The sequence below is a fragment of the Salvelinus namaycush genome, chromosome 25, assembly GCF_016432855.1.
Source record: "Salvelinus namaycush isolate Seneca chromosome 25, SaNama_1.0, whole genome shotgun sequence".
In the NCBI taxonomy this organism is placed as follows: Eukaryota; Metazoa; Chordata; class Actinopteri; order Salmoniformes; family Salmonidae; genus Salvelinus; species Salvelinus namaycush.
The window spans coordinates 39,476,462-39,502,425 of NC_052331.1; the positions used below are offsets into that span (position 1 = coordinate 39,476,462).

At 42.8% G+C, this 25,964-nt stretch overlaps 1 protein-coding gene across 1 annotated transcript in view; it reads left to right on the forward strand.

The window, feature by feature from the left end:
• Positions 1–325: 325 nt before the first annotated feature.
• Positions 326–25,964, forward strand: part of LOC120019940 (pinopsin-like) — a 64,376-nt gene continuing 38,737 nt past the window's right edge. The window contains exons 1-2 of the mRNA XM_038963350.1: positions 326–698; positions 17,376–17,704. Coding sequence (XP_038819278.1) covers positions 326–698; positions 17,376–17,704 — 702 coding nt within the window. The remainder of the gene's footprint in view (positions 699–17,375; positions 17,705–25,964) is intronic.

Sequence of the window (25,964 nt, forward strand, 5' to 3'; positions counted from 1 at the left end):
TAAACACTGACTGAGGGAGTTTAGTCCAGCCGTGTGTGTGGATTTTAAGTAGACTACCACACGGTGGAGCACAGCCCCGTCAAACGTTGCTGGTTTAAACCCTGAACTGGAAAACAAAGTTATAGATTCCCAACGAGCGCTTAGCCTATTTTGATCCACTTTTGGAAAACAAATTCCTCAAAGCAACAAGTGACTCAGCCATCAACTTTAATATATTGTTAGCCAACTCAGAAGCCCACATTTTTCAACTTTCCTAAAAATGCCAAGCACAAAGTAGCTCTTGTTCAATCCACTGCGCGCGCTTGTGTAGCGAAAACGGATTGCGATGATCGTGTCCAATGTGAGCTTCAGCGGCTGCACGAGGGCCAATAGCGCGCTGTGTACGGGTGCTGCAGAGAGGCACCTGGAACACAATTTATCCCGCACCACTCTCAGTCCGACCGGGAACCTGATAGTCTCAGTGTGTTTGGGCTTCATTGGCACCTTCGGATTCCTCAACAACCTCCTGGTTCTCGTCCTCTTCTGCCGTTACAAGGTGCTGCGCTCGCCTATCAACTTGCTACTGATTAACATTTCATTCAGTGATCTGCTGGTGTGTGTGGTGGGAACTCCGTTCAGTTTCGCGGCAAGTACACAGGGAAGATGGCTCATAGGAGAAAGTGGGTGTGTATGGTACGGCTTTGCCAATTCACTATTAGGTAAGTGTACTGTAACCTTGCTTCATTCATGTTTGGTTATGTTTCAAAATGTGGTTTTAAAAGAGCTAGTCTACCCTAGATGTGGTGTGCACTTTTGGAATCTGGCCAGCACAATGCGTAAAGAGGGGATAGCCTATGCTTGGTAGTATTATTTTATAATTTCATTTGAATATTACAATTGCACGTCGATAGGCTTCTTATGGTGGTTTGCAGGTCGAGGTTAATGATGGGTCAGAAATCTTGTCGCAAAATCCCTTCTGAAGTCTGTCACTCATTTATTTGTGATAGCTAAAATATTCAAAATAAATGAAATACCATAAGTTGTCATACACATTTTTAAAACAGGCTAGTAAAAAAATATCTCTGGTCGATCAATCTGCATTATGTTGTTCATCATTGTAAGTATAGACTACAGTACATGAAAATAGAACTTCCGTCCACTGGCGTCCATATACATTAAAGGACTCATCATATTTGCAATAAGCGTGTAGACATTTTGTTTAGTCGTTCTAACTGTTTAATACGCCCCTCCGAACGTATCGTGAGTCATATACTGTATGTTATAGTCTGTTCTAATGGTTTTCAGGGACTGTCAGGAAGGCTACTATCAAAGTTGCCATGAAATATGTTGACTTCAAAGGGTAACGAAAAGGCGTTTGAGGGCACCGGCAGGTCGCTGTCATGTACTCTCACCGACCTTGCATTTTTGTTGGGTGACTGTGCAAGACATATTGTAAAGTCTTACAATAGACTCACCATAGGCCTCCTCGCCAAGAATCATATATAACATTATAATGCTCAGAAGATACGGAAAGCTTCAGTCACAATCAGCTGTGGGTGTTATAACTGTCTATTTAAGCAATACGGCCCGAGAGTGTGTGGTATATGGCCAATGCAAGTGCCTGGACACAGCCCTTAGCCATGGTATATTGGCCATATATTACAAATCCCAGAGGTGCCTTTATTGCTATTATGAAGTGATTACCAATGTAATTAGAGCTGTAAAAATACATGTTTTGTCATACCTGTGGTATACGGTCTGATATACCACATTTGTCAGCCAATCAGCATTCAGGGCTCCAACCACCCAGTTTATAATTACTGATACACCATGCTGTGTAATATGTTCGCTGTCTACCAGATATTCAGGATACCCTTGATGTCATGTGATTTCAAGCGAGCTGAATTGTGCAATGTCATCAGTTCTGTGATACTGTTTCACTCCCTCACAAATGTCTGGAGTTTCCCTTGATTATTTGATTTAGATCTGTGCCATGCTGGCTTAGTCTCATGAGATAAATTGTCTGCTGATGTAAATACTCCAGTCTGTCTTATTCAGAGATATCAGTCGACCTCTTTGTGTTGTTGGTTTTTACAGTTGTTTTTGGAGTTGGGCATCCTCATAGCTCTCCCCATAGCCCAACTCTCTTGCTGCCTTGCACATTAAACTGTCCAAAGTGCATTAGTCCATCCAACCGTGCCTCAATAGGCTGTACAGGAAGAATCATCTATATTCCTGCGATCTGTTTGCCGATATAAACACAAGTTTAATTCAACTGGCCGTATTTGGGGCTGCTCACGTTGTTCTAGATCAGAGCCTGTTCACCTTCTCTTTTCATAACATCTCAGGCTCTCTGTTATCTTAATACAACAGTATTGAGCAGCTATACCTCTCCTTAATAGTCTCCGTAAAAAAAAAACACTAGCATACACGTTTTTATTTGTCCAAACCTGCATTGATACCAATTGGCACCATTTTGAATATAAATTTCATGTTTCAATCCAGTAGGGCACATCTAAACCAGTTTTTAGCTGCCCCAAATCACAGCCAATACTAGTCCCTTTCGTGATGACCAACGATAAGGGCTGTACTGTCAGCCCGACATGCTGTCACAAAGAGATATACGTGTTGGTTTTCCATCTGTCCCTTGTGATGAAGCGATGCAGGGCGGTGCAAAGACATTCAGGGGGGGGGGGGGGGGGGGCAAATGCTCAAAGTCTCAAAAATTGCACATTCAACTTTGCATCATGCATCCAGTTTTTGCCATCCAATTTAGATGAAATGTTCCATTAAATAAGTCTTCCACACTGGTTTGCCTAGAAATGCTTCACAGGTAGTGGCAGTGAGCTACGGTGAACAACAGAATACAACCATCACTATTGGCCTGTTAAATATACAGATGTGTTTTTCATGAAAATTATTTTGAGTGATACTCCAGCAGGCTGTAATTAATGTGTTATTGAGAAATGAGAAAGAAAGTTGAATATAGTTCGAAAAATTATGTTCTCCTGTTTTCAACAGCTTTCTTCTGACACTCAAAAAAAAAAAGTGCTTTTCTGTGGCGTTGTGGGCAGTATCAGAACACATTTACAACTTTCTTTGATATAGGAACATTGTTAGTACATCCCTTCAGGCTACATTGGTGGTTTCTTTGTGACATTTTATGCCTCCAAATTGAAAGGAAGCTCACACATCATCATATCAGCTCCTCAGAGATGCATTAGTAATTTTGGATGGGATTTGGTATTTCATTGTGATCATTTCAGACATACTGATGCACGTCTCTTAGTCTCGCTTTATTGCTTTCTAGGTTACCAACTATATCTCAGAGATATTCGTGGTTTCGCATCGCTTAAATTAGCCTCTGAAATGGTATCTCAGGCAGCGTTTACACAAGCAGCCCAATTCGGATATATTTTCTACAAATTGAGTTTTTGACCAATCACATTCGATCTTTTCACATAAGATATTTTTCAGATCTGATTGTTCCAATTAAAAAATACCAATTAGTGAAACAAATATAAACACAGCCACAGTGCGATCCGCAAGGAGCCAATTTACTAAAACTCTTTGACAAGTATTTGGCATCTGAATCTGAGGCACGGAGTGTGATAGCTAAGCACTGTTGCTACCAGACATCAACAAGGCTCCTTATTCCATTAGCTGTGGCTAAGGAATTACTGTACAAGTCACAGAGTCATTGCTGAAGTGATTATTTCTCTGTTTCAGTGTTATGGACTCAGGCTGGTCTTATGCAGGCTTGTCAGGAAAATACTCAGAGAAGGAACAATGTGTCACACATCATCAGTATGTGTCATACATCATCAGTATGTGTCATACATCATCAATATATGTCATATATCATCAGTATGTGTCATACATCATCAGTATGTGTCATACATCATCAATATGTGTCATACATCATCATTATGTGTCATACATCATGCTGATAAGAGAGAATCACTTTTGGGGACCAAAACAGAATGTATACACATAATGTACAACATTTTTTATATGTTAGGTATCAGGGATAAATATATTGACATGCACGATAGAGTGTGAAGCAAAAGTCTGCACTCGTCAGCACCCACACTGTTAGCTGTGTGACAGAAAATTCTGACCAGGGATAACCTCTCACATCAGAGCCAATTCAGAGTTGAGTTAAGCGTGCAACACTCAGAATTTTGCGTAAATCATTCATTCATGTCAATGGGAGACTTCCGCAGAAATGTGTGTTGAGGCTAGAATCCTTAGTTGCTACATACATTTTTGGACTTATAAATTAATTATAATATAGCCATTGATTCTTCAAAAATATAACTTCTAAATGCCTCATGAGCTTAGTTCAACTGTCACACCCCATCAAAACCTAAAATATAAGCTTGTTTAACTCCAATGTTTGTAAACAATGTAAATGTAAACAAATACCATAGTAGCACCAAAAGATGGTTAAAGCTGCAATATGTCACTTTTTTGGGTGACCCGACCAAATTCACAGAGACATGTATAGTTCGGTCATTCTCATTGAAAGCAAGTCTAAGAAGCGGCAGATCTGTTCTATGTGCTCTATTTCTATGCTTCCCATGCTTTAGTTGTCACGACATCTGCCGAAGTCGAAGCCTCTCCTTGTTCGGGCGGTGCTCGGCGGTCGACGTCACCGGGCTTCTAGCCATCATTGATCCATTTTTCATTTTCCATTGGTTTTGTCTTGTCTTCATACACACCTGGTTTCAATCCCATTCATTACCTGTTGTGTATTTAACCCTCTGTTTCCCCTCATGTCTTTGTCAGAGATTGTTTGTATGTCAGTGTTGTATATCTTTTGTATTGGTGAGCGACGGGTCCTCGTACCCATTTAGTTATTTGTTACATGTAGTGTTTGGAGTATGTTTCGCTCATTATTATTAAATAACTCCATTACACTCAGTTTGATTCTCCTGCGCCTGACTTCCCTGCCACCTATACACACGATGCTGACAGAATCTCTGACCCCAAAAAATGAAGTCAGCAGGAGAAGGTACCTCGGCCATGGAGGTGGAGGAACGCGTCATGGAACAAACAGAGATGATTGACAACCTGAGCGCCGCCATGGATCGCGTTGTCCAGAATATGGACCGCTGGGAGAGACAGGGAGTTTTTCCAGCGCCTCCACCAGCACAACCGGGGTCTCCCTTGAACGCTTTTCCCCCTCCTGAACTCAGCAGGATCCATTTATCCCTGCCTAAGGGGTACAACGGAGATACTGCCGGCTGCCAGGGTTTTCTCCTTAAACTAAGCTTGTATCTGGCCACGGTCCACCCAGCTCCATCGGACCGTGAGAAGAGTTACGCCTTCGTCTCGTGCCTCACCGGGAAAGCCCTGGAGTGGGCCAGCGCTGTGTGTGGAGAAGAGGATGCGGCGTTGGACCATTTTGAGGAGTTCACCCGCCATTTCAGGACAGTATTGGACCACCCACCTGAAGGCAGAGCGGCGGGTGAGCGCCTCTACCATCTGAGGCAGGAGACGAGGAGTGCACAGGAGTTTGCTCTGGAGTTTAGGACCCTAGCTGTCGGCACTGGATGGAGCGACAGGGCCCTGATCGACCATTACCGCTGTAGTCTACGCGAGGACGTCCGTCGGGAGCTGGCCTGTAGAGACACCACCCTCACCTTCGACCAGCTGGTGGACATGTCCATCAGGCTGGACAACATGCTGGCTACTCGTGGATGTCTAGATCGGGGTCTGGTTGTTCCATCCTCCCGCACCCTCTCTCCCGTACCCATGGAGTTAGGAGGGATGGTGCGCAGGGAGACCGGAGGGGGTTCCCGCTCGAGCACCATATGTGGTCGCAGAGGTCACACTGCTGGTCGGTGCCGGGTTGGTTCCTCTGGGAATAGAGGCAGCAGGCAGGGCACTCTGGCATCACCCCAGGTGAGTAGGCACCATTCTCATCCAGAGCCCTCTGTTGCACTTATGTTTGTCTCTGTCACTTTTCCTGAATTTTCCCCGCATTCCCAGTATAAGGCGCTAGTAGATTCAGGCGCGGCTGGGAATTTCATTAATACAAGTTTAGCTCATAGTTTAGGGATCCCCATTGTTCCTGTGGATATGCCTTTCCCCGTTCATGCTTTAGATATTAGATAGGCGACCATTATGGTCAGGGTTTATCAGGGAGGTCACCGCTCCTTTGTGTATGGTAACGCAGGGGGGTCACAAGGAGAAGATTAGTCTTTTCCTTATTGATTCTCCTGCATATTCTGTGGTGCTAGGCCTACCCTGGTTAGCTTGTCATAACCCCACTGTTTCTTGGCCACAGAGGGCTCTTACGGGGTGGTCGCGAGAGTGCTCAGGTAGGTGTTTAGGGGTTTCCGTTGGTGCTACTACGGTGGAAAGTCCAGACCAGGTCTCCACCGTGCGCATTCCCCCTGAATATGCCGATTTGGCTCTCGCCTTCTGTAAAAAGAAGGCGACTCAATTACCACCCCATCGACGGGGGGATTGTGCGATAGATCTCCTGGTAGAAGCTGCATTTTCTAGGAGTCACGTGTATCCCCTGTCACAAGCGGAGACGGTGGCTATGGAGACATATGTCTCCGAATCCCTGCGTCAGGGGTACATTCAACCCTCAATTTCACCCGTCTCCTCGAGTTTCTTTTTTGTGAAGAAGAAGGATGGCAGTTTGCGCCCGTGCATTGATTATCGAGATCTCAATAAAATCACGGTGAGATAGTTACCCGCTACCTCTTATCACTACAGCAATTGAGTCAATGCATGGGGCGCGCTTCTTCACTAAACTGGATCTCAGGAGTGCGTACAATCTGGTGCGTATTCGGAAGGGAGATGAGTGGAAGACGGCATTTAGTACCACCTCAGGGCATTATGAGTACCTCGTCATGCCATATGGGTTGATGAATGCTCCATCAGTTTTCCAATCATTTGTAGATGAGATTTTTAGAGACCTGCACAGGCAGGGTGTAGTGGTGTATATTGATTACATTCTGATATACTCCGCTACACGCCCCGAGCATGTGTCCCTGGTGCGCAAAGTGCTTGGTCGCCTGTTGGAGCATGATCTATATGTCAAGGCTGAGAAATGCTTGTTCTTCCAACAATCCGTCTCCTTCCTAGGGCATCGGATTTCCACGTCAGGAGTGGAGATGGAGAGCGACCGCATTGCAGCCGTGCGTAATTGGCCGACTCCCACCACGGTAAAGGAGGTGCAGCGTTTTTTAGGGTTTGCCAACTACTACCGGAGGTTTATACGGGGTTTTGGTCAGGTTGCTGCTCCCATTACCTCACTGCTAAAGGGGGGGCCGGTGCGCTTGCAGTGGTCGGCTGAGGCGAACAGGGCTTTTAGGCACCTGAAGGCTCTGTTTACCTCGGTTCCTGTGTTGGCTCATCCGGATCCCTCTTTGCCATTCATAGTGGAGGTGGACGCATCCGAAGCTGGGATAGGAGCAATGCTCTCTCAGCATTCGGGTATGCCACTGAAGCTCCGCCCCTGTGCCTTCTTTTCGAAGAAGCTCAGCCCAGCGGAGCAAAACTATGATGTGGGGGACCGGGAGCTGTTAGCTGTCGTAAAAGCCTTGAAGGCGTGGAGACATTGGCTTGAGGGGGCTAAACACCCTTTTCTCATCTGGACTGACCATCGCAATCTGGAGTACATCCAGGAGGCGAGGAGACTGAATCCTCGTCAGGCAAAGTGGGCCATGTTTTTCACTCGTTTTGTGTTTACCCTCTCTTACAGACCAGGCTCCCAGAACATTAAGGCAGACGCATTGTCCCGGCTGTATGACACAGAGGAGCGGTCCATGGATCTCACTCCCATACTCCCAGCTTCTTGTTTGGTGGAGCCAGTAATGTGGGAGCTGGACGCGGACATTGAGCGGGCGTCACGTGCAGAGCCCTCTCCTCCTCAGTGTCCAGCTGGGCGTCTGTACGTTCCGTCTGCTGTCCGCGACCGATTGATTTATTGGACCCACACGTCACCCTCCTCTGGTCATCCTGGAATAGGTCGGACGATGCGCTGTGTTGATGGGAGATACTGGTGGCCCACTTTAGCTAAGGACGTGAGGATTTATGTTTCCTCCTGCTCAGTGTGCGCCCAGTGCAAGGCTCCTAGACACCTGCCCAGAGGTAAGTTACAACCCTTACCCGTTCCACAACGGCCGTGGTTGCACCTGTCGGTGAATTTTTTAACTGATCTTCCACCTTCACAGGGTAACACCATGATCCTGGTCGTTGTGGATCGTTTTTCTAAGTCCTGTCGTCTCCTCCCTTTGCCCGGTCTCCCTACGGCCTTACAAACTGCGGAGGCCCTGTTTACACACGTTTTCCGGCACCATGGGAAGCCTGAGGATATAGTGTCTGATCGGGGTCCCGAGTTCACATCAAGGGTCTGGAAGGCGTTCATGGAACGTCTGGGGGTCTCGGTCAGCCTTACCTCAGGTTTTCACCCCGAGAGTAATGGGCAGGTGGAGAGAGTTAACCAGGATGTGGGTAGGTTTCTGCGGTCTTATTGCCAGGACCGGCCGGAGGAGTGGGCGAAGTTCGTGCCCTGGGCAGAGATGGCCCAGAACTCGCTACGCCACTCCTCCACTAACCTTTCTCCCTTTCAATGTGTATTAGGGTATCAGCCGGTTCTGGCTCCTTGGCATCAGAGTCAGACCGAGGCTCCTGCAGTGGACAATTGGTTCCGGCGCGCGGAGGAAACCTGGGAGGCCGCCCACGTCCACCTTCAGCGCGCCATACTGCGCCAGAAAGTTGGCGCAGACCGTCACCGCAGTGAGGCCCCGGGGTGTTCGCACCAGGGGACAGGGTCTGGCTCTCGACCCGAAACCTGCCCCTCCGCCTGCCCTGCCGGAAGCTGGGTCCGCGGTTTGTGGGGCCGTTTAAAGTCCTGAGGAGAGTGAACGAGGTATGTTATAGGTTACAGCTACCCACTAATTACCATATTAACCCCTCGTTCCATGTGTCTCTCCTCAGGCCGGTGGTGGCTGGCCCGCTCCAGGAGGCTGAAGTGCGGGATGCTCCTCCGCCCCCTCTGGATATCGAGGGGGTCCCGGCGTACTCCGTTCGATCCATCTTGGATTCGAGACGTCGGGCGAGGGGCCTTCAGCACCTCGTGGACTGGGAGGGGTACGGTCCGGAGGAGAGATGCTGGGTTCCGGTGGAGGACGTATTAGATCCTTCCATGCTGCGAGAATTCCACCGTCTCCATCCGGATCGCCCTGCACCTCGCCCTCCGGGTCGTCCCCGAGGCCGGTGTCGACGCGCGGCTCTGTCACGACTTCTTCCGAAGTCGAAGCCTCTCCTTGTTCGGGCGGTGCTCGGCGGTCGACGTCACCAGTCTTCTAGCCATCATTGATCCATTTTTCATTTTCCATTGGTTTTGTCTTGTCTTTATACACACCTGGTTTCAATCCCATTCATTACCTGTTGTGTATTTAACCCTCTGTTTCCCCTTGTCAGAGATTGTTTGTATGTCAGTGTTGTATATCTTTTGTATTGGTGCGCGACGGGTCCTCGTACCCATTTTGTTATTTGTTACATTTAGTGTTTGGAGTAGGTTTCGCTCATTATTATTAAATAACTCCATTACACTCAGTTTGATTCTCCTGCGCCTGACTTCCCTGCCACCTATACACACGACGCTGACATTAGTTTATTTTTTGAGTTTACTTTCGGGTTTTGTACACCAGCTTCAAGCAGCTGAAAATACAAGATTTTTGTTAATGGAAAATATATTTCACAGCATGTCTAGAGGGTACAATGATTCTCTACGTCATACTTGCTTGTTTTGTCACATAAACTGAAATTAGGCGAACTACGGTATTAGAATTTTAGCAACCAGTAAAATGGCGGAGTGATTTCTGCATAGTTGTCATGATCGTCCTAATGAGTAGACCAAGGCGCAGCGTGCGTAGAGTTCCACACATTTGAATAAATTGAAACTCACCAAACAAAACAATAAAGCACAAGAACAAACGAAACGTGAAGCTACTGGTGTGCACACAGGCAACTATCTGTAGACAAGATCCCACGAAACACAAAGGGGAAATGGCTGGCTAAATATGATCCCCAATCAGAGACAACGATAAACAGCTGTCTCTGATTGGAAACCATACCAGGCCAACATAAACCATTAATCCCCTAGATGACCCACCCTAGTCACTATCAGACCCCAACCAACAGAGAATAAACAGCTCTCTATGGTCAGCGCGTGACAATAGTGCATCTTTAAAACTATAATTTTTATATCATGGATGGTCAGTCCTTGCATCCATAGCTCTGTCTATGAATTTGAGAGTGCTTACATTTCTCCCGGCCTATCCCTCAGCTTTTTTATCAAAACTAGCACGACTCAGGAAATTACCCAGATGCAGTCACAGGAGGCGGATAGTCCAGTTCTCAGAATATTTATTATAATTGAGGGCAGGGAGAGGTTCGTAATCCAAGGTAAAGTCAATAGGGGACAGAACTTCAGGCAGGCTCAAGGTCAGGACAGGCAGAAGGGTCGGAACCGGGAAGACTAGAAAACAAGAACTTGAGAACTGGAGAAATGGGAAACACGCTGGTAAAGACCTGACAAAACAAGACGAACTGGCAACGGACAAACAGAAAACGCAGGTATAAATACACAGGGGATAATGGGGCAAAATAGGAGACACCTGGTGGAGAGTGGAGACAAGCACAAGACAGGTGAAACAGATCAGGGTGTGACAAAAACATAGGCGGGGTGCCGGCTTTATTATAGTTTCAAGTAGAGACTCCAGCTTTAAGCGTGCAGATCTCAAGTCTGAATACCGTCCTTTAGTTGATGTTGTGAGTTGCTCAGCTTTAAGGGTTGGGGTCAATTCCATTTCATTTCCAGACAATTCAGAAGGTACACTGAAATTTCAATTCCAATTCTCTTTAATCCTTTTCAATTAGAAAAATGTTGAATTCAGTTTACTTTCTGAATTGACTGGAATTGAAATGGAATTGACCAACCCCTGCTAGCCATAGTAAGATTATTACAATTATTTTTAGAATCTGTTAAACAGTTGAATGTTGCATACAGCCGTCTTGCCCCTGGACCTAAGCTGCCATTATTGTAGATAAGTGATGTCTGTAATGACTTTAGAACCTGCTGCCTCGACTTAATGGCCTGAGACCACAGCAGGTTAAAGACTGGAAAACATTATTATAGTCACATCTTTCCTGTGAGTTGCTTAGTTAGCAGCCCCGGCCTCCCATTTAGCCAGTCCAACTCTTCTCCTTTCGCTTAGTTAGCAGCCCCGGCCTCCCATTTAGCCAGTCCAACTCTTCTCCCCCTCCTTAGTTAGCAGGCTGGCCTCCCATTTAGCCAGTCCAACTCTTCTCCCCCTCCTTAGTTAGCAGGCTGGCCTCCCATTTAGCCAGTCGAACTTTTCTCTTGCTTAGTTAGCAGCCCCGGCCTCCCATTTAGCCAGTCCAACTCTTCTCTCTTTGCATTTTTATCCTTCTCTTTCAGAAAATTTGTCATCCTCCATTGTACTGGAAAATACTTTCTTCCTCTTTTTATTAAACATTCTTACCTTCATCGGATATCATGTATGCATGATCACAAAGCATTGCTGAAGGTAGGAATGTCTAAAAAACATGTATTGACTCAGCGTGTAGAATACTTATTGAATCAAGATATATTAGTGTTCAATTTTTCATAAATTGTTTACAAATGTTAGAGTTTTTTTAGATTACAGAGTACTTTGTGTAGATCGTTACCAAAAAAATGACAATTAAAACAGTTTAAACTCAAAATTTGGCAAAAGTCAAGGGGTGTGAATACTTTCTGAAGGCACTGTGCATTTCAGTTCGATGTCCAAACCTTTAACAACGGGCCTCTATTTATTCTCTTGCTGATTATATTTTCCTTATGGTACAAAAGATGCTGACGCTAGGTTACGTATTTTGTACAGCCTTAATCTTCAAATATGAACCCATACAGACTAGGGTTGAACTACAGATGTGTATGCATGAAAACCTTTTGCAAAACAGTTGTGGTGATATGTGGTGAGTATCTATTTGATAGGGAAACTTGTCTGAAAACATTGCACTGATTAAAGATCTCTAGATGTTTAGTTATTGGCCAAAATGGATATCAGAAATGACGGCAGTCAATTATTTGACAAATGTAGGTATCATTCCATATTGTGTGGGACAAACCATAGAATACCAGAACATTTACTTTATGCATTTTTTTGTGGGAAAAACAAACACATAATGCATGAGGGATTAAGCCAAGATGGGGGAACTGCTCAAATGAATTTAATCCTATTATTAAGTTAATTTAAAAACATTTCAGATCACATTTATTTTGAGTTTATTAGATTTAGCTGGCCTCTCTGATTATACCGGAGTCCTAGTTTAAGAAGAAAAGACGTGAAGTCCTACAAGTTGGTGTCCCACTCCATAAGGCCCTATTTTGAATAATCAGTCCCGTGTCAATTACATGCTAGCGAGCTGTCCCAATCTTGGGCAGAGGCATCTGCTTTGCCAACCAACATAACCTATTTACAAAAAGTCCAAATTAACCTTAAATAAGATTTGCGTTATGCCCTGAGGGCCAAAGACAGATGCCGGGTTGGTTACTCCACATAATGACGGGAATATTAGATTTCATATTCGCTGTCACTCTGTGTGAGTCATGGATAAAACACAAATTATTTTACAGTAATTCTATTTGATTTGAGTAATTTGATTGATTGGCTCTCCATCAGCGGAGCATCAGTTTGATTAGATGGTTTGTTGTTTGATTAGATGGTTTGTTGTTTGATTAGATGGTTTGTTGTTTGATTAGATGGTTTGATTAGATGGTTTGTTGTCTGATGAGATGGTTTGTTGTTTGATTAGATGGTTTGATTAGATGGTTTGTTGTCTGATTAGATGGTTTGTTGTTTGATTAGATGATTTGTTGTTTGATTAGATGGTTTGATTAGATGGTTTGTTGTTTGATTAGATGGTTTGTTGTCTGATTAGATGTTTTGTTGTTTGATTAGTTGGTTTGATTAGATGGTTTGTTGTTTTATTAGATGTTTTGTTGTTTGATTAGTTGGTTTGATTAGATGGTTTGTTGTTTGATTAGATGGTTTGTTGTTTGATTAGACGGTTTGTTGTTTGATTAGATGGTTTGTTGTTTGATTAGATGGTTTGTTGTCTGATTAGATGGTTTGTTGTCTGATTAGCTGGTTTGTTGTCTGATTAGATGGTTTGTTGTTTGATTAGATGGTTTGTTGTTTGATTAGATGGTTTGTTGTCTGATTAGATGGTTTGTTGTCTGATTAGCTGGTTTGTTGTTTGATTAGATGGTTTGTTGTTTGATTAGATGGTTTGTTGTTTGATTAGATGGTTTGTTGTTTGATTATATGTTTTGTTGTTTGGTTAGTTGGTTTGATTAGATGGTTTGTTGTTTTATTAGATGGTTTGTTGTCTGATTAGATGGTTTGTTGTTTGATTAGATGGTTTGTTGTCTGATTAGATGGTTTGTTGTTTGATTAGATGGTTTGTTGTTTGATTAGATGGTTTGTTGTTTGATTAGTTGGTTTGATTAGATGGTTTGTTGTTTGATTAGATGGTTTGTTGTTTGATTAGATGGTTTGTTGTTTTATTAGTTGGTTTGATTAGATGGTTAGTTGTTTGATTAGATGGTTTGTTGTTTGATTAGATGGTTTGTTGTTTGATTAGATGGTTTGTTGTCTGATTAGATGGTTTGTTGTCTGATTAGATGGTTTGCAGTTTGATTAGATGGTTTGTTGTTTGATTAGATGGTTTGTTGTCCGATTAGATGGTTTGTTGTTTGATTAGATGGTTTGTTGTCTGATTAGATGGTTTGTTGTTTGATTAGATGGTTTGTTGTTTGATTAGATGGTTTGTTGTTTGATTAGATGGTTTGTTGTTTGATTAGATGGTTTGTTGTTTGATTAGATGGTTTGTTGTTTGATTATATGTCACTGGGGTCCTGGGGTCAGTGCACGGAGAAGATACTGGCACTTTATTTTTAATGGTGTATCTGGATGTCTATGTATAGAAACCATGAGATACTGTAAGTATTTATTGGTGTCATTAAAAAAAAATATTGCAATTTCAGAACTCATAAATCCACAAATCTCACCAGCCCAGATGGGTCAAGAGTTAGTTTTCATTGATAACCTCATTGTAGCAAGCAAACCCACAATGTAGCAAGCAAACCCACAATGTAGCAAGCAAACCCACAATGTAGCAGCCGTGATCGTACAGTATGAGGTAAAATCTCAGAGCTTTGCCTGCGGCTCAGATAGTGAACAGCTGTATATTACACATGTACTCAGGCATGAATGTAATTTATTAATACTGTGAACCAGCGTTAACAACCTGCGCTGCCACAGCCCAAGTACATTATCCCCCATTGCCTTTATAAGCTGAGGAGAACTATACAGCAAAAAAGGTCTGGTCCATATTTTTTAATTAGAGGACTGGTTGCGTCTGCTTCACTGCTATTGGAAATCAATGGCCATGAAGGACGTCCTCATGGATCATTTTCACTTCAAAGTAAATAACAAACAAGATAAAGAAGATGACGGGGGTCAGGTTTCGGGGTGCAGTTGCAGGAAGTGTGTGCATTGACAGGTTTTGTGGCATCAATTTGGCGGCAGGTAGCCTAGTGGTAAGAGCGTTGGACCAATAACCGAAAGTTGCTGGATCGAATTACCGAGTTGACAAGGTAAAAATCTGTTGTTCTGCCCCTGAACAAGGCAGTTAACCTGTTTGGGCTGCAGGGGCAGTATTGAGTAGCCGGATAAAAGGTGCCCATTTCAAACGGCCTCGTACTCAATTCTTGCTTGTACAATATGCATATTATTATTACTATTGGATAGAAAACACTCTCTAGTTTCTAAAACCGTTTGAATTATATCTGTGAGTAAAACAGAACTCATTTTGCAGCAAACTTCCTGACAGGAAGTGGAAAATCTGAAATCGATGCTCTGTTCTAGGGCCTGCCTATAAATGTCCTTGATATATATCAGTATACATGCACTTCATACGTCTTCCACTAGATGTCGACAGGCAGTGAGAGAAGAAATGGAGTGTATAACTTGATCTGGGGTCGAATAAATGCTCTTTGTATGACGTGTCACCAGTTTCCTGTTTTCTGGAGAGCGCGTGAAGGGACCTGGTTTTGCCTTCTGTACAGCTGTCGTTATAGACGACTAATATCTCAGGCTTTGATTTTATTTGATACATGTGACAATATCATCGTAAAGTATGTTTTTTCAATATAGTTTTATTAGATTATTGAAATTTTTTCGGGACGTTAGGCGTGTTGCTTTGTCTGCGTTTGTTCATGAAGGAGAGCTTCGCGCCACTTTGCTAGCTTTCCGTGCTAATTGACTGGAGAAGAGGACATTCTAAATCCAAACAACGATTGTTCCCAACAAAGGACCCCTTGTACAACATTCTGATGAAAGATCATCAAAAGTAGGACCCATTTTATGATGTTATTTCATATATCTGTCGAACATGTTGTACTAGTAGTTTGCGGCCAGGTTTTGGGCACGCTCTCGCCATAACGTAAACTGCATATCGTAATGAAGTTATTTTTAGAATTCTAACATGGCGATTGCATTAAGAACTAGTGTATCTATCATTTCCTATACAACATGTATTTTTTAGTTATGTTTATGAATAGTTATTTGGTCAGAATATGTGAGTGTCAGAAAAATATCCGGACGTTGTGGGAAAAAGATGCTACGTTAGCACAATGTATAACCACTGATTTCAGCTCTAAATATGCACATTTTCGAACAAAACATAAGTGTATGTATAACCTGATGTTATAGGACTGTCATCTGATGAAGCTTATCAAGGTTAGTCAAAAATTATATATCTTTTGCTGGTTTGTTACGATCGCTAACTTTTGCTGCTGGGGAATGGCTTGTGTTTCTGGCTATTGTGGTAAGCTAATATAATGCTATATTGTGTTTTCGCTGTAAAACACTTAAGAAATCGGAAATATTGGCTGGAATCACAAGATGCCTGTCTTTCATTTGCTGTACACCATGTATTTTTCAGAAATGTTTTATGATGAGTATTTAGGTATTTGACGTTGGTGTCTGTAATTACTCTGGCTGCTTCGGTGCCATTTCTGACGGTAGCTGTGATGGTAGCTGCAATGTAAACTGATTTATAGCTCAAATATGCACATTTTTCGAACAAAACATAGATTTATTGAATAACATGTTATAAGACTGTCATCTGATGAAGTTGTTTCTTGGTTAGTTTGGTTGGTTCTTGGTTAGTTAGGTTGGTTTTGTGCATGCTACCTGTGCTGTGAAAAATGTCTGTCCTTTTTTGTATTTGGTGGTGAGCTAACATAAATATACGTGGTGTTTTCGCTGTAAAACATTTTAAAAATCGGACATGTTGGCTGGATTCACAAGATGTTTATCTTTCAAATGCTGTATTGGACTTGTTAATGTGTGAAAGTTAAATATTTCTAAAAAATATATTTTGAATTTCGCACCCTGCACTTGAAGTGGCTGTTGTCATATTGTGCCCGGCTTCGGGCTTGCAGCCAGAAGAAGTTAACCCACTGTTCCCCGGTAGGCGTCATTGTAAATAAGAATTTGTTCTTAATTGACTTGCCTAGTTAAATAAAATAGAATATAAATCATCACTGGTATAATGGGCCCTTCTGCATAATGTCTAAAAGCAGAATTTTGCCCCTTTACTACTGTATGTAGAGTGATCGACCTTACATTGGTACATTGGACTCTCTCTTTGCAAAGTAATAGCAACCTAAATGAATGCATTACAGTTGGAAGCCAGCATACACTCAAGCATTATATCGTCTATTATAAAATACAGTAGGTGGTTCGAGCCCTGAATGCTGATTGGCTGACAGACCGTATACCACGGTCTGTACAAAACATGTACTTTTTACTGCTCTAATTACGTTGGTAACCCGTTTATAATAGCAATAATTTACCTTGGGGGTTTGTGGTGAGATAAGAACAGGCCTTAGCCGTGGGGCGGCAGGTAGCCTAGTGGTTCGAGCATTGGGCCTGTAACCAAAAGGTTGCTGGATTGAAACCCTGAGCTGACAAGGTAAAATATGTCGTTCTGCCCTTGAACAAGGCAGTTAACCCACTGTTCCTAGGCTGTCATTGTAAGTAAGAATTTGTTCTTAACTGACTTGCCTAGTTAAATAAATAAAATATACCACACCACCTTGTGCGTTATTACTTAAGTGTATAAGTACTCCCACTGTTTAGTCTGCCTTTTGTTCAAACCCCCCAAAGGTAAACATTTGTTTGAAGTTAGGAGTGTTGTCTGTGATGTTGTCTTGACCCCCCTGTATGAACTCCTATATTGGCCCTGTTCAACATATTCTGAGCGCGTGTCTGTGTTTTGGTTCCAAGGAATCGTGTCCCTCATCTCCCTGGCCGTGCTCTCCTACGAGCGTTACTCTACCATGATGGGTCCAACCGAGGCCGACTCCACCAACTACCGGAAGGTAGCCTTGGGCATCGCTTTCTCCTGGGTCTACTCACTGATGTGGACCCTGCCGCCGCTCTTCGGCTGGAGCCGCTACGGCCCCGAGGGGCCCGGCACCACCTGTTCCGTGGACTGGATGACCAAGAACGCCAACAATGTCTCGTACATCATCTCGCTCTTTGTTTTCTGCCTCATCGTCCCCTTCCTGGTCATAGTCTACTGCTATGCTAAACTGATGCATGCAATCAAACAGGTGAGTAGGACAACAACACTTGTTTTCTTAATTAAATTCATGAATCAACTCATAAAACAGTGGCTATTGCACACATAACTGTGTTACAGTGCACACTATTAAATGCATGGACTATTTCTCAGCAGTGCTGAGTTGCAGATACAGAGACATACAGTATGTTATCACCATCGTGGCCCTTTCTAGACCACCCCCTCCTTACTTAGAACGATACACACTGCGGGGTATTTTTGCAGCGACTTTATTGTTGCAGGAACTTTACCACCTGCCTTAAAATGCCTTAAAAAATATTTTTCAACCAAGTTCAGCAGTTAAATACAGTATATGGAATAAACCACAATTGTGTCTAGCCTGCAACCATTTACGTATGTTACGATACTTCCAACACACTAAATCATGATGAACTACAGCAAGTTCTGTTTTCACTTCCACACTCATCTCTGACCGGGGAAATATGAGCAGACAAGCTGTAAAGGCAGCGTTGTCGCTCCCGGGAGGTCTCTCTCTCTCAGTGTATCTCGCCCCGCTCTGATTTGTTCCCAGGAGTACAGCTCGCTCAACTGTCAGTGCATCATGTCTTAAAGTGATAAACACTCAGCGGCTCTTCAACAACCATAAGGAGTGACATGCAGCCGTGAATAATAACCACGTTCCATTATTTTAATAAGCAGATCCCTCCCTCGCTCCTTTCTTTTTTAAATGTTATTTCTTCTCAAAGTATTCCCTGTCAGGCAGGTACTTGACCAATAAAGCAGAGAAGCTGACAGCGTTGAATTCCCCAATCTAATAAAGTGCTTGTCTTTGGTCCGAGCCACACGAGGATAGCGAAATCGATTAATCTATTTTAAGCTGTGACAGGCTCCACCATCTCTACCTTATCAATGATAAATAGCCACTCACCGTAGGGGAGGTGAGGGAGGGACATTTGGAATGATGCAGCTTACCCATTGTCGGTATTATTGCCTTTTTCCCTCCGAACCTTTGGGTTCCATGTCGAACCCTTTCCACAGAGGGTTCTACATAGAACCCCAAATAGTTCTACCTGGAACCAAAAAGGGTTCTACTTGGAACCAAAAAAGGTTATCCTATTGGGACAGCCGAAGAATCCTTTTGGAACCCTTTTTTTCTAAGAGTGTAGTACCCTGAAACCTACACCAAGTCACTCCGTATCATCGATTTAAATCAAATCAAATGTTATTCAAATCAAATCTAATCAAATTTTATTTGTCACATGCGCCGAATTCAACAGGTGTAGGTAGACCTTACAGTGAAATGCTTACGGGCCCTTCCTAACAATGCAGAAATAAGTCGATTGAAAAGCATGAGCGCTGCTTTGTTTTTTTGCGCAGACTGTACACACTTCATCAGTCTCTCATTCACAATTTGACAAGCACTTGATAATGCCTCGAATTTCATGGCGGCATCCCCTTTGTGTGGCCGAAAGGCGCCTTTGGCACGGAGTGCTGTGTTGTTCCCTTCTCCCTGAGTGCTGAGCACTCCGAAGCATCTCTCACTCACATGGCTCTCCATCACGTGATATGGTCTTTCTCACAGGCTACAAGTGAAGACAGACACATCGAGGACGCAACTGCGAGTTTCCTTATCCAATTCCGAGGTGCATTTTGAAGATATTGGAAGAACTGTCCACATTTACTTTTCATCAGCCAACAAGATGAGTATGTCTAACAACAGCAAAAGCACTAGCCTATGTCAATTTACTATCCCCCATAGTACAAAAGTTGACCTATTCTATTCTGTGCGAGAAATAAATATTCCAAACACAGTCTGGGACAGTTGTGGGATGCGATAGATCCCAAATTAATACAACCACTAATATAAAAAAAAAGTTTAGCTTTAAATGTTGATAAACTATTAGGTTTTTTCTTCACATTTTAAGTGGAGCAGTGCGCACATGGCAGTAGGCTATCAGCGTGAATGTTCCATTAGCGGGAAAACACCATTATCAAAAAGTGACCGCAAATGTGATTTATGCATGTAATGTTTTTATTATAAAGGTGCATTTTTATGATGAAAATGATCTTCACGCACTGCTTATGTGTACTAGTTAGGCTCAAACCCATTGTAAAGCGGATTAATGTGCTTCTTTTTAAGAAGTTATTTGGCCGCTTTAGTACAAACCTTCTCAAAACATATAGGCCTATGGGCAAGGCTACATGAGGTGTGCGACTATGATTAGAAAAATTCAACAACAAAAAAGGCATTGTTTCTTGCCTTATGCTGGGCATCGTTCACAAGTGATAATATATAATTTATAAGTGATAGGCTAATATTGTCACCCATCAGACTATTCTTGAGTTAATATTGTCTTTACATATACTAAATAATATATGTGTGAAATGTACATGTCATCTCTGCACTTAAATAGTGAATGGAGGACGCTTTCCCCATGGTTAATTTTCATGCCAGCCATGTAGGCTATACTCCTGTTGTAAATATAAGCAATGTGCTTAATATTAGGAAAGTTGAGAAATAAATATAGTAGCTGATGGGAGCCTCCTCTTTTTAATAGAGGCCATCACTCACGCAATTGCATAGCCTATGGAAATGTTGCCTATAGAAGTGTTGCACAACATGAGTTCATGGGCTCTCATGAAATGTTTAATTTGATTTTTTGAATACTTTTGCATTGATGTCAGAGTGATTAGAGGGACAATAGAGTGCTGAGTACCAGGCAGTTAGCAAGTTTGATAGGCTGCTAATGACCATCAGCAGCATCAGAGCTTGGAGAAGCCTAATTACCGTGACTAAACGGTCACTTGTAATTTGACCTCCTTCATGACTTGTGACCGCCAGTGTTGCGGTAATACAGTCACCGCAACAGCCCTAGTTGGAACCAAAATTATTTTTATTAGCAAATAAAAAATCTCTCTCCCTATCTTCTTAATCAAGCTTTTAACGTCAGTACCGTAGTCTATGCTTTGGAGCAGCAGGTAGCCTAAACGTTTTGTTGTGAGACCTGAAAAAAATGCCTGGAACGTAAAATAACATTATCAACCGGTTCCCATGCTTTTAAAATAACGGTTCTGTTCCGGAACAGTATGGAAAACTTTTGTTCCAGGTTCCGTTTCTGTTCCTTGAAAAATTTTCTTTCTCAGTTTTTGGTTCTGTTCCCTGAACCGGTTCCAACCCCTGCTCAAAGGGTTTTCCCACAGAGACAGCCGGACTTATCCGAAATGAACCTATATAACACACTGTCATTGATAGAACCTTAATATCACAAACAGAATTTGTTTTGTAAGTAGTTTTAAGAGGACATGTTATTTTTTCCCCTCTGCCCGTCATTCACTGCCATGTCATTCACTGGCAATAAGCCTGCACAGCTGATGATGGTCCATCGAAACTACAACTAAACTATATCGAAAAAACATTTTCACACATATAATAATAGAGTTTAGCCTAAAGACAAGATTAAATTGACCATAGACTGATGGGTGAGAATATAATCAATTGTTAAATCGTATATATGAAGAATCGGATGGACAGCAGAGCTTGGAATTGACGCAGGGAAAAGAAACAGGTAAGACATTTTTATAGTATCAGAAAGAGTATATTCTGCAGTTTTCAAATCACCTTGCCAAACACCTCTTACAAATGACCCCTTGAGCTCTATTTCAAAATATAATTACTGCCATTACATAAGCAATGTTTCTTAAGACATGCATGTAACAAATAATAATACATTATATTTGTAATGATGTCTATTTAATGGATTTGAATACTTGAATTGTGGTGTTTTAGAGATTTCTTTTTGCAGCTGTGTAGCATGTGAGAGAGATAGAAGGGAGCCAAGTCATGCAGGGATTTGTTGTTTGAGTAGAAGGATTTTAAAGTTGATCTGAATTTTGATTGGAAGCCAGTGGTGGAGGAGTGTGGGTGTAATGTGCTCTCAGGATTTAGGGCGGGTGAGGAGTCTCGCAGCTGAGTTCTTGATATATTTAAGCAATAGTCCATGTATGAGGTAATGAAGGAATGTATAAGGGTTTCAGCAGCTGAGTCTGTAAGGGAGGGGTGGAGTCTGGTGATGTTCTTGAGAAAGAAGGCAGATTTAGTGATGGTTTTAGTGTGGGCATCAAAGGAAAGATCCTTCACCTGAGAGGCAGGGCAGCAGTCGATGTTGAGGTCAAACTCCTCAACTCCTCTCCTTCTTCAGTAGAGATCTGGGTGCCAACAACATGGCCTCTGTCTTATTGCCGTTGAACTTCAGAAGGTTTGAGCTCATCCATGATTTTATTTATTTTAGGAGGTTGATGAGTGATGACGGGTGGAAGTCAGTGGTGGGTTTGGAGTGAAAATAGATTTCTGTGTCATCAGCGTAACAGTGCAATTGGAGACCGCGTTGGCGGATGATTTGGCCGAGGGGCAGGATATAGATAATGAAAAGGAGAGGCCCTAGGACTGAGCCTTGGGGGGACAGGAGCAGACATGAGCATGGGTGGATTTGAAATGCCCCAGGGTCACAAACTGCTGCCGTTCTGACAGGTAGGACATGAACCAGGGCTGTTCTGGAAATTTCCAGAGTCTTTTCCATTATTCAAAGGAGGATAGAATGGTAAACAGTGTCAAAGGAAGCTTATAAGTCCAGTAGTATGAGAAAGCTAAGATTGCCAGATTCAGTCGCTAGTAATAGATTGTTGGCCACTTTGACCAGAGTTTCCCTGCTGTGATTGTGACCCTAAAGCCTGATTAAAGACCCTCAAATACGTGATGTGAAGTCTCCATTTGCTTTAGAGGGTGAGTCGTGTGTTCAAATCTATCCTTTGCACCACCGGACACTTCTTGTAGATCTGACAGGTATGAGCAATTATTAGGCTGGGTCCAAATGTCCCATCCAGACCTTTGTAAACCTTTGTGACAGCCAGTTGTGCAGACTGACGTCGATGTGACCAATGGTCAGACAGATGTAGACCAGAGATGCCACATGTGTCAGTTTTGTCTCTGACAGGTGCACACGACGACCGACATGCACAGCCATTATCTGCTGCACCAGAACCAACCAAGCTCTCCACAAAGGCTGCTAGAGAAAAAAAACAGGGAAATTATCAGGAAGATTGTGGCTGTCTTGTTCTTTTTTTGTCCTTTGTAATTGGTTTATATCGCAGTTGTGTGGTTTGAGAAAGGGAGTGACAAAAGGCTGCAAGCTTTTTGATTTGATTAGATTTAATGTGATTTAGATTTACAGCTGTTATTAAAGTACTCTGCTGTTTCGTAACAGTGAGATGGAATGACGTTCCCAGTGGCCCCCTGCAATTGGGCCCCTTTCCACCCTCCATATTTTTTGACAGCATCACACTCACTTTGATTGTCTGAAATGCTGTAATTGGTCCCCCACTCACTTTGTGATACGTTGCTGAAGGGTTCGACCCCCTCCTCTACTTCCTCCTCCCTATTGGGTGCAGAGCTTCCAGTTGCTTGATAATATGGCTGTTATAACCAGAACGGGTCCCAGGACACGTGTGTGTGTGTGTGTGTGTGTGTGTGTGTGTGTGTGTGTGTGTGTGTGTGTGTGTGTGTGTGTGTGTGTGTGTGTGTGTGTGTGTCTGTCTCAGGGGACTAAACGAAAAGCAGTGAAGCAAAGAGTGTGTCTGTTTTGAAGGTGTGCAAGTGTATGAAATTGTACCTGCTTTGGGGGATTGGGTGAAGTGAACCCTTTGGAGAGCTGTGTGTGTGTTATTGGAAAATCAAACCTACTTTTGGACTATTTTGTATTAGATGAGGCATTAGTAGTGAGGAGATTCTTGATGCCTGATGCCATTTGCAAGCTATGAGAAGAACTGTCCTAGTGAATGTAATTCATTACTGATGTGAAATGACACACACACGCACACGCACACACACACACACACACACACACACACACACACACACACACACACACACACACACACACACACACACACACACACACAGTACTCATAAAAACAAATGACTACTTTTCCATGGCAAGGTGCCAGGCCATAATCATAGATGTCATTCCTTTCCATTCAGCCGTGGCCACTTATGACTGACATCAACCACTGAAGATGAATCACTCGGCTATTAGGGATGTCTCTGATTATGTTCCTGAGTGTGGAACCGCCTAATATTTAATTGTCTGCATCGCCGACCTGACATCTTACATTTCAATTTGGCTGCCCCCGCAACTTGAATTATTCTTTATCTTGGCTCTATATTTGCTCTGACGAAATTGCTAGAATAAAAAATTGACAGAGGCCATCGGTTCAGTAATTTTGTCAGAGGTATCTGATTGTTTTTGTGATTGTTTTTGTGAGGACATAAAAAGAGAGTTGAGGTTGTATCATCTGAAACCTTATACTGTATGTGTAATTCTGTGTTATAATTAATGAATTCATTAGGTGATGTATTTGTCTGGAGGTACTTTCATGGTCACCATGAAACGTTCCATTTCCCTTATAATCACGTAATATATAATCCATTTGTGTTTTGATCAATGGAACGTTGTATCTCCGTGACTTCCACTAGAATAAAGTCAGAACCACTCTAAAGCTTATAGTGCCACAAGTTTGACAACAAATTAGCTCGGATTCAATGAATAGTCCACATATTTGGATTGATATTTGCAATGTTCTGTTAGTTTATGAAATTTGATTTATTTGAAGCTGACCTAATAGATTGGGAGAAACTTCAGCGGCCAATTAGATTTAGGGAATGTGCTAATGAACTACCTTGGAGAAACCTTAAGTAGGTCTGATGATCGACATGAAACTGCAGGTAAAGAACTAGGAACCATTTGATTATCAGACAGTCCATGGCTAGGTTCAAACAGTTAGAAAGCATGCTCAATACATCTACTCATACTCACTGTTAGTGTGAGCGTTGGAACATAGCACATATTCCTGACCCGTAGGTTCTTTCTCTGCAATTCCCTTTTGCTATTTTTCTCTTCTATGTTTGGTCATCGCTCTCTGTCTGACTCTCTGTCTGACTCTTTCTCTGTCTGACTCTTTCTCTGTCTGACTCTCTGTCTGACTCTCTGTGTGACTCTTTCACTGTCTGACTCTTTCACTGTCTGACTCATTCACTGTCTGACCCTCTGTCTGCCTCTTTCTCTGTCTGACTCTTTCACTGTCTGACTCTCTGTCTGACTCTTTCTCTGTCTGACTCTTTCACTGTCTGACTCTCTGTCTGACTCTTTCTCTGTCTGACTCTTTCATTGTCTGACTCTTTCTCTGTCTGACCCTCTCTGTCTGACCCTCTCTGTTTGACCCTCTCTGTCTGATTCTTTCTCTGTCTGACTCTTTCTCTGTCTGACTCTTTCATTGTCTGACTCTTTCTCTGTCTGACCCTCTCTGTCTGACCCTCTCTGTCTGACCCTCTCTGTCTGATTCTTTCTCTGTCTGACTCTTTCTCTGTCTGACTCTTTCTCTGTCTGACTCTTTCTCTGTCCGACCCTTTGTCTGATTCTTTCTCTGTCTGTTTAATTCTCTGTCTGACTCTTTCAATATCCTTCATTCCCAATGGAAGCTTTTCTCCTCTCGGTAATTGACATTCCACCATGTCTCTTCTCCGGTCCAATTCTTGATGATTTGGGCAGCCATTTTCTGTCAATAGGAAGGTGTGAGAGGGATTCACAGCTGTCAAGATGATACCACACACCTGTTGCATTAAAATAGAGGAACATTTGGCATGGACAACAGAGTGTAGTCTTTCATTAGTTCAGACAAAAATTGCTATTTACCAGGCATGGCTTTGTAGTGAAAGTGCTTAGAAGTCTTTATTACAATGACACCTCTTAATTATACTCTTAAGGTGTCAATGTGCTGTCTGCGTATTTGGTGTATGTCAGTTTGAGTGTCTGTTTGTTTGTTACATGTCCACTGTGTACCGTCATTTGTCAAAGACTTTGGAAAATTACAGGAGTGGCAAGGAGTGGAATGTTAGGTAAGGAGACTGGTGCCCAGGCTACTACATTTGGTGATGGTCAAAGCTTTTTTAATAATACAATTAGCTGTAAAATGGATAAGAGCACTGATTTAGGAATAGAGTGACAGACATTTATCCCTTAACAGTGAATATCCGTTCAGATTTAGTCATTTATCCTCAATCACTCAGCTTGAGGTGATTATCATCTCTGCTTTGACACATCTGTGATTTTCACTTAGCGAGGTCTGCCACATCTGTGATTTTCACTTAGCGAGGTCTGCCACATCTGTGATTTTCACTTCGCGAGGTCTGCCACATCTGTGATTTTCACTTCGCGAGGTCTGCCACATCTGTGATTTTC